Source organism: Bos javanicus, chromosome 1 (assembly GCF_032452875.1).
Source record: "Bos javanicus breed banteng chromosome 1, ARS-OSU_banteng_1.0, whole genome shotgun sequence".
Classification (NCBI taxonomy): Eukaryota; Metazoa; Chordata; class Mammalia; order Artiodactyla; family Bovidae; genus Bos; species Bos javanicus.
The window spans coordinates 141,701,050-141,718,054 of NC_083868.1; the positions used below are offsets into that span (position 1 = coordinate 141,701,050).

At 47.6% G+C, this 17,005-nt stretch overlaps 2 protein-coding genes across 2 annotated transcripts; one reads left to right on the forward strand and one right to left on the reverse strand.

Annotated features, from left to right (window-relative positions):
- Nucleotides 1-217: 217 nt before the first annotated feature.
- Nucleotides 218-589, reverse strand: LOC133252953 (keratin-associated protein 12-1-like). Its single transcript, XM_061426009.1, has one exon. It carries the CDS (start codon nt 587-589, stop codon nt 218-220), a length of 372 nt encoding a protein of 123 aa, XP_061281993.1.
- A 2,001-nt stretch (nt 590-2,590) lies between these two features.
- Nucleotides 2,591-2,978, forward strand: LOC133252962 (keratin-associated protein 12-2-like). Its single transcript, XM_061426017.1, has one exon. The coding sequence runs from the start codon at nt 2,604-2,606 to the stop codon at nt 2,976-2,978; it is 375 nt and encodes a 124-aa protein (XP_061282001.1). The 5' UTR covers nt 2,591-2,603.
- The last annotated feature ends 14,027 nt before the right edge of the window (nt 2,979-17,005 follow it).

The window sequence follows — 17,005 nt, forward strand, 5'->3', positions numbered from 1 at the left end:
GTGTGGGCACCATGGGGATGACCCGGGCAGGGGCTGGGGGACACTGATGGGTGAGTCCCTCAGCCTAGCTGGTTGGGACCAGGTGAGCTTGCTGCAACACGGTCTAGTCGGGTCTGGGAGGTGTGAAGACAACAATGTCTGGGCCTCCTCGTGGGAAGTCAGAGAGCCCACTGCTTCTGACCGTGCACACGGAGCAGGGGTTTTACAGGTCATGGGCTCAGAAGCAGGAAGGGACGCTGCAGGGGATGGGTCTGCAGACCAGGGAAGGGCAGGAGGGCTGGCAGAACCTGGCAGACTGACAGGAGGGGATCACACACACGATGCGCTTGTAGCACACGGGGACATACAGTACAGCCTTGCAGCTCAGAGGCACACAGCAAACGTCCTGGCAGGAGTTGGACACAGAGCAAATATCCTGGCAGGGACTGGGCACACAGCAGGCTGGCTGGCACAGCAGAGCCACATGGGGGGTACCACAGGGGTTCTGGCAGCCCAGGGCAGGGCAACAGAGAGCAGGGCAGGCCGACTGGCAGGAACTGGGCACATAGCAAGTCGGCTTGCAGCCCACAGAGCAGGTGGTGTCACACATGATGGCGTGAGGCTAGGACGGGTTGGGACAAAGGACAGGGCTGGTCTGGAGGCTCCCTCCCCAGGGTGCCTTTAATACCCGGGCCAAGGTATCCTGGCAATGAGGCACCAGGTGTCTTCCTCGTGGCCGCCTGCTGTTTTTCCTCCTCCTCCCCCCGAGGGTCTCTTCCTGGAGCTTCTGGTTGCTGTGACTCAGTTCAGGAAGCTCCCTCAGCTGGAGGCTGATGGTGACCCAGTGGCCCTGGGATTTCTGAAATCAGAGCCTGGGTTGGATGGGAAAGGGCCGTCAGGCCAGGACTGGGCCCCCACGTGGTGATTTTCAAGGTCTTCCCTCAAATTTAACCACCCTGTCCTCTGTCCACATAAACACAATCACACTTGTTGCACCAGCACCTCCATTTGATTTGTGATCCAGAAGGTTCTCCCTTGGGGTGGGGCTCCTCACTGGGGGCTGTGGCCACATTATTGCCATAATTATAACAACCGGGTTCCAGTTCGTGCCAGGGCTGAGCTAAACATTTTACATGGACTGTCTCATAACCAATCAGTTATCAACCCTGCCACCATTCAAGGGGCCGGCAACACAGATATCCAGTCAGGAAGACCTGGAAGGTCCTGTAATGCACCGAAGCTGCTCGGTCTCACTCTACAATCTGTGGTCTTTACATTTCTCCTAACGGAGAGGGATTTAGGTGTGGTGTATGATTCTTGGATCTGTAAATTGGAATTTTCCTAATCAGATTTGGGGGATTTTATCCCTTATTTCTTCAAAATATCCTTAGGCTTCAGTGTCATTCTTTTCTCCTTCTGGGGTTGAAATTACTTGCATGTTAGCTTTTCTGATACGGTCTCAAAGACCCTCTTCATTTTTCTTAACTCTTTGTCCTTCTTCAGATTGGAGCATGTCTTAGGACTGACACGTCTTCCAGTTCACTGACTCTTTCTTCTTCCAGAACCCAGGTTGTGCTGTCTGGTCCTCGGGCTCTTTAATCTGAGTCTGTCCCCCTACACTGGGTCCCTGGCACCCCATACTGGGATTTCCCACTGCTCCTGGAACATGACCATTTCTGCAGCAGATTATTTACCTACCCTCCACCCAGTTGCTGCCTCTGCCTGGAGCACCCACTACCCCTGACCCTTTACCGCACTTACTGCCAGCTCAGCATCACCAGAGTCCCACAGACCACCATCCGGAACCCACTTCTCTGCTGAACTCACTTTCCGTTCTGGGTTTCAGCCCCCTCTGGAATGATTTCATGCGTTGATTTTTCATTCACTCATTTATCCATTGACCTGAAGGGCTCATGAGCCTGGATGTCTCTATTGCCAGCACACAGAATAATCTGTTGCCTCAGCAAATCAGTTCTTGCATGATTACAATAAGGCAGAAGCTGACAAATTTTCTGTAAAGGGCAGAGAGTAAGCATCTCATGCTTTGCAGCTACCTGGTCTCGCTCACAACGACTCAACATTGTAGGGAAAAGCAGCCGTAGACACATTAAATACATGAGTGTAGCTATGCCCCAGAAAACTTCATTCACACGCAGGCAGCAGGACAGACTTGCCCACAGGTTGCAGTTTGCAGACTCCCGCTTCAAAGTTCTCCTGTGCAAATAAAAGCTCAAACTACACCATGGCCTCAAAGTCTTCATTGACAGCATGAGATAAAAAGGAGTAAAAGGATACAGTACTCTGAGTTGATTCTGAGGTGCCCCGTGCACAGTGATGACCTGGAGAAACAATGTGAACCCCATAGAAAGGCAAACTAGAACATCCTGTTTACAGAAGGAGGAACTGGCCTCAAAGGCAAACTAATTCATGGAGGAAAATAGCATAGCAAAGCGTGTCCCAGGGTAATAAGATGTTGGGGAATTATGGTAGCAACATCACAAGGAAGTCAACAGTTGTGAGTTTTGTTGCTGGGACGCCCACAGCCTGCGTATAAAAGCTGCCGAGGGAGGCAGCCTGCAGACATCTCCAGCTCTCCTCCAGACACCAGCCAACCCCACGCCACCATGTGCCACACCAGCTGCTCCTCAGGCTGCCAAGCTGCCTACGTGCCCAGCTCCTGCCAGCCATCCTGCAGCACGTCCAGTCCCTGCCACACGTCCTGCTTCACGTCCAGCCCCTGCCAACCAACCTGCAGCACGTCCAGCACCTGCCAGGCGACCTGCGTGCCCGTGAGTTACAGGCCAGTCATACGTCTGCCGGTGACCTACAAGCCCACCCTGTGTGTGACTCCTTCCTGCCAGTCCTCTGTGTTCCTGCCCGTGAGCTACAGGCCGGCCATATTGGTGGCCCCCTCCTGCCAGTCCTCTGGGTGCTACCAGCCCTCCCGCCCCACCCTGGTCTGCAGACCTGTCTCCTGTAGTGCCCCTTCCTGCTTTTGATCATGAGCCTCCTCCCAGCTGCTCCCAATGCAGACGGGGTCACACCTGTACCCCTCCCAACATGAGTCCTCGGTGGACCTCCAGGTTCTGCATGTGACAGATGAAAAGCATGATTGACCAACCTCTGAACCCAGGCAAGAACGTGGCAGGATGATCTGGACCCTTCTGTGAACTGGTGCATTCCCCCTACCCAGAGGAAGCCCTGGTTCCCAGGGTCCTTCTCTGTCTCCTGAAGGAAACCACACCCCACGTGAGCCAAATAAACCATGCTATCTCAATGCAGCCTGTCCTCCTGTTTTATCTTCACATATTTTGAAGTTTTCTTCTTGGAGGTGAATACAAATCTTAAGTACAGAGACCCCTCCTCAAAGAGCCCTTTTGACGCCTAAGCCTAAGGTGGAGGGTCCTTGGTGGGTGGGGGGGGTGTGTCCCCACCCATGGCCGCCACTCAAGACTCACACTGTGGATGGGGAAGGACTTCCCCTTTCTCTGAGGGAGGTAGGGTGGGAAACAGGTCTGGATTCAGGTCCCACCTGGGGCCTAAAGGATGACCAACAGGGAGGCCAGAGAGACTCACACAAACCCACCACACACAAAAAGGGGAATAAGGCTGTCCCAGTGAGAAGAGGCAGATCTGAAAAAGTCTCACCCCTCAGCCCCAGACACACAGGGCCTTCCAAGGCTGACCCTGGACCAAAACCAGAGAGCCCTTCATCTTCCTGGCTCCAGCCTGGTCAGCACAGCTCCCTGAGCAGCATCAGTCTTCACCGGGGATAGGCAGACAGCTGTAGAGGTCACTTCTGTGTGACAGGAATGCAGGGGAAGCTGAAAGTGTAGGACAGAGCAAAAACAGTGTCCACAGCCCTTCTCCTAAACACAAGGTGCTGACAGCTCCCCACAGGAGTCTGAAGTCACTGGTACCCTGAAGGTACCCAAACCAAGGTCAAGGCAGTTTGATGCAAACCACCGCCCAAACGTTGATGACCTGAGAGAAGCAGAGTCAAGGCATACACATTCCCAGAAGGAAACACTGCTTATGTCCATTTAAAACCTATACAGTGTATTAAAAATCAGAGACATCACTTTGCCAACAAAGGTCTGTCTAGTCAAAGCTATGTTTTTTCCAGTAGTCATGTACAGATGTGAGAGTTGGACCATAAAAAAAGTCTGAGCACCAAAGAATCGATGCTTTTGAACTGTGGTGTTGAGAAAGACTCTTGAGAGTCCTTTGGATAGCAAGGAGATCAAATCAGTCAATCCTAAAGGAAATCAACCCTGAATATTCATTGGAAGGACTGATGTCAAAGCTGAAGCTCCAATACTTTGGCCATCTGATATGAAGAGCCGACTCATTGAAAGAGACCGTGATGCTGGGAAAGATTTAGGGCAGGAGGAGAAGGGAGCTACAGAGGATGAGATGGTTGGATGTCATCATCAACTCAATGGACATGAACTTGAGCAAACTCCAGAAGATAGTGAAGGACAGGAAAGTCTGGGGTGCTGCAGTCCATAGGGTCACAAAGAGTCAGACATGACTTAAGAGCTGAACACCAGCAACAACAAATTAACACATGCTATCTGATATTCAAGGGCTTCCCTGCTGGCTCAGCAGTAGAGAACCTGCCCACCAATGCAGGAGACTTCAGTTCAATCACTGGCTCAGAAAGATCCCCTGAAGAGGAAAATGGCTGCCCATCCCAGTATTCTTGCCTGGGAATCCCATGGACAGAGGAACCTGGTGGGCCACAGTCCATGGTATCCCAGAGAAAGACTTGTCCCAGCAACTGAGCATGCATGCATCTGATATTCAACAAAACTTGGAAGACATTCAAAAAAGCAGGGGAAAAATATGAATTCATTGTCAACAGACAAAGCAATCAACCCAACTAGACTCAAAGTGACCCAGATATTGGAGGCATCAGACTGAAAGCTTAAAATAACTATGAGCAGTGAAATAAATCAGAGAAAGAAATTCTGTATAATCACTTATATGTGAAATCTAAGAGAAAAAAATCTCATAGATACAAAGAGATTGGTGGTTTCCAGAGGTGGGAAGAGGTGTTACGCAAAATGGGTTAAGGGGATCGAAAGGTATAAACTTCTATTTATACAACAATAAGTCCTCAGGATGCGATATACAGCCTGTTATAAGAGAAAGAAACATTTATTTTAAATTATTTACTTGTATTTAGAGAAATAAAACAGAATTATGAAAATATGTAACCAGCCAGGAACCTATGGGGCATTCCCAGAACAGGACACACACCCACCGTGTCTGCACCTGCCTTTTGTTTGTAGAAAAACTTCAAAGTATAAATTTAATCAGAGCATAACTTTGTCAAAGTGTGAAGAAGTGAGAAAATGCAGAAACAAAGGAAAACAGTCAAGCAAGACAAAATAATAATAGTTTAGACAATAAACAAAGTCAAGGACCTTTAGTTCCTCCTAAGGGCTATAGATAATATTCTGAGCCATGTCCTTGGAGCTGTTTTGCTGATACTGAAACCCCCAGTAGGTGGGAAAAGTTAACTGTGCTGCCCACAAATATGGGGACCCCAGATCAGTTAAAACCAGAAGGCTGATGATGTTGACTCCTGATTACCTCACCCCCAACCAATCAGAAGGCCATCCACGAGCTGATCACACCCCCAACAACCCTCCTCCCTCACCCTGTTTTTAAAAATATTTTCCTCAAAGCCTTTGGGGGAATTGGGGTCTTTTAAGCACTAGCTGCCTGGACTGCTTGCTTGGCACCTGCCATAAATGCTGAACTTTCCTTCACCGCAGCCTGGAGTTGGTGGACTGGTCTTGCTGTACACAGGGTGAGCAGACCTGAGTTAGGCTCAGTAACAAACAGAGTGAATGTCTTTTAAAACAGAGAAAGGAACAGGCTTTGGGAAAACAAATAGCACTTCTAGAAACAAAAGATCAAGTAGTGGAAATTAAAAACTCATTCAAACAGAATATTAGACAACGTTGAAGAGAGAATTAGAAAAATTAGAAGACAGTTGAAGTCACCTGTCATCTCTTTCTGGGAGTTGCCTCAGTTGAAGATGATTTTCTTGACCAAGGTCAGACCCCCTTCTCATGAAAACTCACATCTAAAGCTTTTATTTTTATTACTTATTTATTTGGCTGCACCAGGTCTTAGCTGCAAAATGCAGAATCCTTAGTTGAGGCGTGTGGGATCTAATTCCCTGACCAGGGATTGAACCTGGGCCCCCTGCATTGGGAGAATGGAGTTTTAGCCACTGGACCACCAGGGAAGTCCCAAAGCTCACATCTAATTCCTGATCCAGGGCAATAAAGGTCTGTTCTGGGTCCACAACACAGGGCAGCACTGAAAGACCCTCCCAGCTGGAGAGCTGCCTCTGGAGTCATTGACTGCATCATAAGCTAACTCTTCCTGAGTCCAGTCCTCTCCCTCTTCTTCAAAAAATGTTGATCCCAAGAGAGCTCCCTAAGAAACCTAGTACCTGGGCACCTCCCTCTGCAGCAAAGGACCTGGAAGCAGTGGCATCCTTGTAGCCTTGTTGTTGTTCAGTCACTCAGTCATGTCTGACTCTTGGGTGACCCCATGGACTGCAGCACACCAGGCTTCCCTTTCTTTCATCAACTCCCGGAAGTTGCTCAAACTCATGTCCATTGAGTCAGTGATGCCATCCAACCATCTCATCCTCTGTGGTCCCCTTCCCCTCCTGCCTTCAATCTTTCCCAGCATCAGGGCCTTTTTGAATGAGTCGACTCTTCACATCAGGTGGCGAAAGTCTTGGAGCTTCAGCTTCAGCATCAGTCCTTCCAATGAATATACAGGACTGATTTCCTTTAGGATTGACTGGTTAGATCTCTTTGCAGTCCAAGGGACTCTCAAGAGTCTTCTCTAACACCACGGTTCAAAAGCATCAATTCTTCGGTGCTCTGCCTTCTTTATGGTCCAGCTCTCACATCTGTACATGACTACTGGAAAAACCATAGCTTTGACTTGACAGACCTTTGTTGGCAAAGTAATATCTCTGCTTTTTAACATGCTGTGGAGGTTTGTCATAACTTTTCTTCCAAGGAGCAACTGTCTTTTAATTTCATGGGTGCAGTCACCATCTGCAGTGATTTTGGAGCCCCCCAAAATAAAGTCTGTCACTGTTTCCATTGTTTCCCCATCTATTTGCCATGAAGTGATGTGACCAGATGCCAAGATCTTCGTTTTTTGAATGTTGAGTTTTAAGCCAACTTTTTCACTCTCCTCTTTCACTTTCATCAAAAGGCTCTTTAGTTCCTCTTCGCTTTCTGCCGTAAGGGTGATGTCATCTGCATATCTGAGGTTATTGACATTTCTCCCGGCAATCTTGATTCTAACTTGTGCTTCATCTAGCCCATCATTTCTCACGATGTACTCTGCAGGGTGACAATATACAGCCTTGACATACTCCTTTCCCAATTTGGAACCAGTCTGTTGTTCCATGTCCAGTTCTAACTGTTGCTTCTTGACCTGCATACAGATTCCTCAGGAGGCAGGTAAGGTGGTCTGGTATTCCCATCTCTTGAAGAATTTTCCACAGTTTGTTGTGATCCACATAGTCAAAGACTTTAGAGTAGCCAATTAAGCAGAAGTAGATGATTTTCTGGAATTTTCTTGGTTTTTCTATGATCCAGCAGATGTTGGCAATTTGATCTCTGGTTCCTCTGCCTTCTCTGAATCCAGCTTAAACATCTGGGATGTGATTGCTAAGTCTCATTTCCCACTGAAGAAAACAGGTGCTGCCTGGATCAGTGGTTGGCTGCTGGGGCGGGGAAAAAGCTCAATGAGTCTGGGACACCTTGAGCCACAAAGCAAGGAAGCTATCAAAGACTCCTGAGACTATATGAAAGGGACACAAGAGCCAATTTGAAGGGGCTCACACTGATGCCTGCTGAAAAAAAGAGTAGCTTCATTCTGCTAAAGAATAGCTCCTGTATAGAGTCAAACACACCAGTTATATAAAAATCCATAAAATGCATAAGATACACAGAATTTTATGTGTATAGATATATGTGTATGCTGTATGCTTAATCACTCAGTCATGTCCAACTCTTTGTGACCCATGGACTGTAGCCCACCAGGCTCCTCTGTCCATGGGATTTTTCAGGCAAAAATACTGGAGTGTGTTGCCATTTCTTCCTCCAGGGGCTCTTCCCAAACAAGGGATTAAACTTGTCTCCTGCATTGCAGGTGGATTCTTTACCTGCTGAGCCATCAGGGAAGCCCATATAGATATCACTTCAGTTCAGTTCAGTCTCTCAGTCGTGTCCAACTCTTTGCGACCCCATTGTCCCTGTCCATCACCAACTCTGGGAGCTTGCCCAAACTCATGTCCATCGAGTTAGTGATGCCATCCAGGTATCTCATCCCCTGTTGTCCCTTTCTCCTCCTGCCTTAAATCTTTCCCAGCATCAGGGTCTTTTCCAGTGAGTCAGTTCTTCACACCAGGTGGCCAAAGTATAGATATATACACACGTAAATATACATAAGAGCATATATATATATATATATATATATATACACACACACACACACACACATTTATAAGCATGTATGTGTATAGTTAGAGACCTGTAAAAGTTACTAGGAAACCAAAAAATAATTCTGTAAATTGATTAAAAGGACAGAATAAATCATATATCTGGGCTTCTCTGTAAAAAGAGCATTTTGGGGTAATGAAACAGGCATAAAAGGAAAGTCCTTTATAGAAGAATTCCAGGTTAAAAATGTAGATGAGTTGATAAGCTTAGCCAGTTGCCACCTTCCGATGCTTGGTGATGTAACAGATCTAAGACCAGACTTTCAGTGGTGACTGAAACTGAGCTGAAAGGCTGATGGGAATAGGCTGACAACAGTCCCCAGGGATGAGCCCCAGCATGTCCCCACCACGATGCACTTGGGAGCTCACAACTCCTGTGAAGTGTTCTCACCACAGGAGTGAACCTGCATTTTATCCTGTCCACAGGTCTCCCATTTTACAAGAAATATAGGGGATGGAGGATTATTTTAAAGAACACCTAACCCAGAATGCAGAAAACTCTCCAGGACAATAACTGAGTTTCTTTAGTGATTGCATGCTATAAGAACTTCTACAAACCGGAAGGGACCTTTAAAACATTTTTTTTATTTTTGCTTGTGCTGGGTCTTCACTGTTGCACACAGGCTTTCTCTAAGTCTGGCCAGCAGAGGCTACTCTCTAATTGCAGCGCGCAGGCTTCTCACTGTGGTGGCTTCTCTTGTTGCAGAGCTGTGAGGGCTTCAGGTGCAACTCTTGGGCTCCAAATTGTGGGCTCAGTAGTTGTTGCCCCATGTCATGCGGAGTCTTCCTGGATCAGGGATCGAACATGTGTACTCTGCTTTGGAAGGTGGATCCTTTACCAATGGACCACCAGGGAAGTCCCAGGAAGGACTTTAGAGTAGCATCACCCATGTGCTTTATGCAAGCCTTGTTTGGATTCTGATCTGAACAAGCGAGTACTTTAAATGTCTTGTTTTAGACAATGGGAGTAAACTGAACAGACTAGGTATTAGTTAACCACCACCTCTATGGCTCAGCATTTCACATTTGTATAATTGCTCATAGTTTATACATTGTTGCTGTTGTTGTCCAATCCCTAAGTTGTGTTGGACTCTTCGCAACGCCATGGACTGCAGCACTCTGAGCTTCCCTGTCTTTCACTGTTTCCTGGAGTTTGCTCAAATTCATGTCCATTGAGTCGCTGATGCTGTCCAACCATTTCATCCCCTGCTGCCCTCTTTTCCTTCTGCCCTCAATATTTCCCAGCATCACAGTCTTTTCCAGTGAGTTGGCTCTTCACATCAGGTGGCCAAAGGATTGGAGCTTCAGCTTCAGCATCAGTCCTTCCAATGACTATTCAGGGTTGATTTCCTTTAATATTGACTGGTTAGTATGATAGTGTCAACTGGAAAAAAATGCACAACCTAAAAGTTGAGAATCATGCTTTATTCAAGGGACATTCTGCAAACTTCAAGCCCAGGACCCAGCATCTCAGATCACTCTGACTGCTCCAAAGAGGCCAGGCAGGGAGCCAGGATATGTAGGAGCTTTGCAACAAAGACAGGTGGTTGGAACATCAAAAGATGACTGCTGATTAAAGAAAATCAGATGTCTCAGGTTAAGCAATTTAGCACTTTTCTATGTATGGGAGGATACAGGAGCCCAGGCTCCTTGAAATCATTCCTTTGATGGGAAACCTCAGCTATCTGGGGCCAGTATCCCACTTTTCTCCATCCTGAATCCCCTCAGCATGTGCAGTTGGGAGAGGGGGTGCCGCAGTGGCTGAGGGTTTGGCAGTGGGCACACCATTTTTCTCCGTCCTGAGTCCCCGCAGGGCTCACTGTTGGGGCAGCTGTAATGAGATGATTTGACAGCTGTAACCTCCTTTGTTTACTGATATGGCAGGCAACATTTTTTGTTCACAATAGACACATGTCTATCCATACACACATAGATTTTTTTCTTAATTTATTTTTAATTGAAGGATAATTACAATATTGTGTTGATTTCTGCCATACATCAATATGAATAAGCCGTAGGTATACATATGTCCCCTCCCTCTTGAGCCTCCCTCCCACCTCCCACACCATCCCACCCCTCTAGGTTGTCACAGAACCCTGGGTTGAGCTCCCTGAGTCATACAGCAAATTCCCACTGGCTGTCTGTTTTACTGGCTGTCTATGTTAGTGTATATGTTTCCATGCTAGTCTCTCCATTAGTCCCATCCTCTCCTTCCTACCCCTGACGCTGTGTCTGTAAGTCTGTTCTCTATGTCTGTCTTCACTGTGTGCCAAGTCACTTCAGTCGTGTCTGACTCTTTGTGACCCTATGGACTGTGTAGCCTGCCAGGCTCCTCTATCCATGGGATTCTCCAGGCAAGAGTATGAGAGTAGGTTACCATTTCCTCCTCCCGGGGGTCCTCCCAACCCAGGGATTGAACCTGTGTCTCTTACATCTCCTGCCTGGGTAGGCAGGTTCTTTACAACTAGCGCCACCTGGGAAGTCCTAGGCGTCTCCATTGCCGCCCTGCAAACAGGCTCATCAGTACCATCTTTCTAGATTCTATATATATGTGTTAATACACGATATTTGTTTTTCTCTTTCTGGCTTGTTTCACAGTGTATAGTAGCATCTAAGTTCATCCACCTCATTAGCACTGACTCAAATGTGTTCATTTTTATGACTGAGTAACATTCCATTTGGTATATGTACCACAGTTTCAATTCATTTGTCGATGGACATCTATGTTGCTTCCATGTCCTAACCATTGTAAAAGATGCTGCAGTGAATATTGGGGTACATGTGTCCTTTTCAATTTTGGTCTTCTCAGGATATATTCTCAGCAGTGGGACTGTTGGGTAGACACATAGGGTTTTTTAATGTACATAAAATTAATCTGCTCCCCTTGGTAAAATATTAAGGGCTCTTCCCATGTTGACACACATAGATATACCTTGTTCTTCTTAATGCTTGAGTCGTATTTCATTACATAAGACGTGCAGAATAACAACATTCCTCTCCCTGGTGACTCAGATGGTAAAGAATCCACCTGCAATGTAGGAGAACCAGGTTTAATCCCTGATTTGGGAAGATCCCCTGGAGAAGGAAATGGCAAGCCATCCCAGTATTCTTGCCTGGAGCATCCCATGGACAGAGGAGCCAGGCAGGCTACAGTCCACAGGGTCAAAAAGAATTGGACATGACTGAGCGACAAACACTTTCGCTTTCATTAACCATTTTCATCTGGCCTCCCTTTCTGCTGTTGTTATTGTTACTGTGTGGTCACAAACACCCTCACATATCTCTGTGCAAGCATGTCTGTTGGGCTGTTTCCTAGGCAAAAATATCCACTTTTTAAAGAAAGGTGAGATGGCCTGGAATGACCCCAGCCCCAGGCTGCAGTCACTACATACATAGCAGAGATGGGAGGAATCCAAAGCCTGGTCTGTCTGTCAAAAGCTGATCACATCTCCTGCCTCCTGCCCTGCCTCCAGCTCTGGGGACTCTTTCAGATGATGCAGTGAACTGACTGTAAAAGCCTCGAGAAGGGGTTGCAGTGCAGCCCACCAGGCTGACAGTCACTGCAAATGTCTAAACCTTGCAATCAGTGAATCTGGGGATCAAGAGCCACCCACCCACCCCCCCAGGGTTGAGTGACATTTCTCAATCAGAATCCAGTAAACCAAAGGAGCCCATGGCTGCCCACTCGGGTCATCCTGCCAGTAACCAGGCAATGGCAGAGGATGAGACTGCGGGTATGGCGGGATTCCTCTAGGGCTTACACTTGGTAACACACACCTGCCGCACCCAGGAGCTTCAAGGTCTCTTCCATTGAATTGAGGACTTCGGATGAAAAAGGACAATGATGCCTCTTGAGTGGGTGGCCCCGAGAGAGGCTCCCCTGTCTTGTCCCCTTCCAGGGGGCAATGGGGCCAACCTGGAATCAGAAGGCTTCTTTTCTAGTATCTCTCCCAACCTGTTTTATCCATCTCTGCAAAAGAGGCATTGCCTAGCAACCAGAGAGGTGTAATGACGTCCTTGGACTATTCCATTCCACTCTTGTATACTTAACTCTGGTTGATTATTAGCACCTGCAGTGGGAAGGTGGCAACCAGCTTTAAAGAAAAACAAATTCTGTAAAGTCACCAGAGGGCAGAAAGGGCACTTCTGGCCTGACTTTGGGAAGATATCTGGCCAGTATGAGATTTTTCAGTTCTCAGAATCTTTCTTCCTAAACCTGTAAGATTCCCTGGGCAAAAAGACAATAGACGCTAAGAAAACTCTTTGAAATACGAGCCCTTCCATTCGCTTTCTAATCTGCAAAGCTGTGAGGCAAATTTTATCTTTGCTTGCCCGCCTCTCTTGACACTCATAGCCTTTACATTTTGTAAGTATATTGAGCAACTGGAAAATAATATGGTGTAGGTAACTATGATATGCCATTAATGGGCTTTCTGTGTCTTTCTCTATAAGAATGTGTTAATAATTCACATTTTAACTCAGAGTCACTGTTGACACAGTGGTAGAGAGACTTTTCAAAGAGCCATTTCTATCACCAGGTAAATAATCCTAGATAAACTTTGCTTACCCCAAGACTCAGGTATCTTGGACACTTTAAGGTATGCCTTTGGGAAAGTCCATTTGGCTGAGGTCCTACCATAGCAAACTGGCACCAAAAAAAAAAAAAGAAATCCACCCACTTGCTCACACAGAGAAGATATCAGGCACTTTTGCATAATGCAAATTTCTAGACGTGTGGACCAAGAAGGTCCCCTACCCTCTGGTAAACGGAGGATGCTGTGGCCATCAAGCCAGCAGACACTGCAGCCATCCTGCCTGTGCATCCTGAGGGGATTCAGGATGGAGAAAAGCAGGATGCTGGCCCCAGATTCTTAAGTAAGTGCTCGTGCATGCTGAGGCGCTGAGTCATGTCCGACTCTTTGCTACCCCATGGACTGTAGCCCGCCAGGCTCCTCTGTGCATGGGATTATCCTGGCAAGAACACTAGGGTGGATTGCCATTTCCTCCTCCAGGGGATTGTCCTGACCCAGGGATCAAATTTGGGGCTCCTTTGGCTCCTGCACTGGCAGGCGGATTCTTTACCACTGAGCCACCTGGGAAGCCCAGTGATTGTTAAGGGGCACATCAAAGGGGTGGTTTCAGTGAGACCAGATTCTCACATCTTCCCATACAGAGAAAAGCACTGAGGTCATTAACCTGAGATGTCTGGTTTTCTTTAATTAATCTTTTGATATTCCAACTATATAGCTCTTTTTTTTAAAAAAAGATTTTTTTCTTTGATGTGGACCATTTTTTAAAAGTCTTTATTGAATTTGTTACAATATTGTTTCTGTTTTATGTTTTGGTTTTTTGGCCCCCAGGTATCTTGGTTTCCTGACTAGGTATCAGACTTGAACCCCGTGCACTGGAAGGCGAATTCTTAACCACCACAGCCAGGGGTGTCCCCCAACTATATAGGAGTTCATTGCAAAAACTCCTATGTATCCTGGCTCCTCCTTGACCTCTTTGGAACAGTCTCTCAGAGCGATCTGAGTGGCTGCCTCTTGAGGTAAACCCTCAGCGTGTCCCCAGATAAAATACAATTCTCAACTTTTAGGTTGTGCAATTTTTTTTCAGTCGACAGACTCAATGAAGGGCAAGAGCCGTGCTTGCCCAGTGCTCAGGACAAGACTTGAGCTTTTCTTCAACCTTGCAAGTCACAGTTCCTATTAAAAGGAGGGAAAAGAGCTTGCTCCACATTCTTGCTTCCTGGAGTGGGAACCACGGTTGAGATTTTGGGGTGTTTTTTAAGAAATCCTTTTTCTGTATTTTGTGTGTATGTGTACTGCTGGGTGCAGCAGGAGTAGTTTGCTTTCTCTAAAGATGTGGTTATATTATGTTGGTAGAACTTTGTTTCCTGCTTCTTTCTCTCATGTCTTGTTTGTGACGTAGCTCTATTAGCAAAACAAATCGCTATGGTGGCCATCAGCCTCCTGTTTGTGGTCCTTGATGCTGTGTACACAATACTTTGCTATTTATAATAATCTGCTGTATGGGAGCGCGTGTTCAGTTGTTCAGTTGTCTGACTCTTCTGTGACCCCATGGACTGTATCCCACCAGGCTGTTCTGTCCATGGAATTTTCCAGGCAAGAATACTGGAGTGGGTAGCCATTTCCTTCTCCAGGGGACCTTCCCGCCCCTGGGACTGAACCTACACCTCCTGCATCTCCTGCATTGGCAGGTGGATTCTTTACCACTGAGCCACTTGAGGAATCAGAATTTAGATTCAGAAGACACTGGACCATCATGGAAGTCCCCTCAAAGGGGACTTTTATCTCCCACTTTCAGGAGGAAAAGGGAATTCAGAGGGCCTTTCTTAAACCAGCTTCTTGCACCTTCAGCTACATTTGATACTTAGGTCAACAGGGCATTTATGGGGTGACCTGTTCTGTCCCCCCGACAGTGGAGAGTCTTTACGAACTTCCCCCTGGTTAATTGAGATGCTCTGTCTCACAGAGGTCACTCCTGTGCTGGACAAGGGCTTACCTGGGATGTGAAAAGTCCAGCTACCTTCCCCTTGCTCCACCCAGAGTCCTGCGAATGCTTCTGCAAGTAAGAGAAGATGACCCTCCCTGGGACATGTCCAGCCAGGCAGCCAAGCGAGGGGGGCTGGGTGTGGTCTCCCCAATGGCTATGCCCAGCTTGGTCACGCACTGGCAGCCCAGTCATGGGCCTGGCATCTGTCTAGTAGCTGATCTGATGACTGCCAAGCCCTCAAAGCCTGTACTGAACAGCTGAATGTGAAAGAAATAACATCCTGGTTTCTGCCCCAGCTCAGCCACTAGTCACTCACTAAGGTGTCCTGGGAAATTCTCACTGTTTCTGGGGTGAGTTTCTGCAGCCCTGAGATGAAGAGAGCTAAGCTATCTCAGTGAGTCTCAAACTCCTCCACTGAGCTCCGCCCACCTCTCAGGCACCTCCTGGGGCATCCTTGGTCCTGTGTTGCCTCCTCAAAGTTCACAGTATCTTCTGAGACTTCTGTTTTATCTTTGAGTCATGAAATATTGTCATTCTGTTACATGGTTGCTTTAAAAATAAAACCTCAGCCCCATAAATTGCCCCTCTCAGATGTCTGGCCTGACCACCTGATGTTGGGGTATCCCTGGCCAGCCGGACTATGCCTCAAGGTGATCCCAGCCCTCTATCCCCTGCTCACAGAGAGGAGGGGAAGGTCAAGGACTCCCCAAACTTCCCACTTCCATCCCTGTGCCAGGCTGATGACTCCCCGCTGAGTTCAAGTCCCAGCCTCATCACTATGGGCTGTATGGTTGTTGTTTGTTGTTCAGCCGCCAAGTCATATTCGCCTCTTTGAGACCCAAGAACTGCAGCATGCCCGTCCTCCACTATCTCCCAGAGTGTGCTCAAATTCTTCGTCTACCTTCAAATTCATGTCCATTGAGTCGGTAATGCCATCCAACCATCTCATCCTCTGTCGCCCTCTTCTCCCCCTGCTCTCAATATTTCTCAACATCAGGGTCTCTTCCAATGAGTTGGCTGTTCACATCAGGTGGCCAGAGTATTGGAGCTTCAGCTTCAGCATCAGTCCTTCCAATGAGGATTCAGGGTTGATTTCCTTTAGGACCAGCTGTGTGACTGTAGGCAAGTCACTCAGCCTCTGTGCCTCCCTTTGCCAGCACAGAAAGTGGAGGTGACAATACCATGGTCAGGGCTCTGGTGAAGGACACTCAGCATATGGAAATTGCTTCATGTGATGAGTGTCTCAGCCCCTTCCATCTCAAGATCCTCTTCCTTCCAACCCGCTGCCCTCTCATCACCTTTACCCCTACCTTCAAGCTCAGGTAAATCTCTCTTCCATTTCATTTAACCTTTCCCCGACTTCCTTCTCCCCTTACCTGTGTCTCGCTCTTTTTTATGTTGTTCTACTTGTGACCCTAAGATGACCTCAGGGGCTGGGGCTGGGTATCAAAAGCCTTAAGGTCACGTGCCCTTGACTATTCGGCTTCTGGTGCTGGAATCCGTCGTGCTTTGAGCCTGCATCCAGCATGGGTGCCTCAGTGATGCAGATGGTGGCCTCCTTGACGGTGAGTTGCTCGGGAATCCACTTACTAAGCTCTCAGGGGCTGTGTGTGTTGGCAGACAGAAGTGGTCACGCTGTGCCCCGTCGGAACCACGAGGTCACTCAAGATGCATTCACAGCTCAGAGGCAAACATGAAACAGCATCTTCTAATATTCCAGCACTGAAAATCTTTATTGAACAATTTTAAATATTGTACAAAGGTCTCCTGACCAAAAGCCTAAAGCTGTTCTGTTTGCATATGGCAGGGGGAGCGTGAGTGCCAGCCCTTCCAGTGCCCCCACCCGCCTCCGTGGCCCCCCTTGGCGTCCCAGCCCCCTTGGTCCGAGCCTGCAAGCATCACTGTGGAGACTGTGTGGTGGGGCAGGGTGTGCCTGCCCTGCCATCAAGTGAGAAA

Excerpts from the sequence above, each read along its gene's own strand:
- LOC133252953 (XM_061426009.1), bottom strand. The coding sequence starts at position 589 with ATGTGTGACACCACCTGCTCTGTGGGCTGCAAGCCGACTTGCTATGTG.
- LOC133252962 (XM_061426017.1), top strand. The coding sequence starts at position 2,604 with ATGTGCCACACCAGCTGCTCCTCAGGCTGCCAAGCTGCCTACGTGCCC.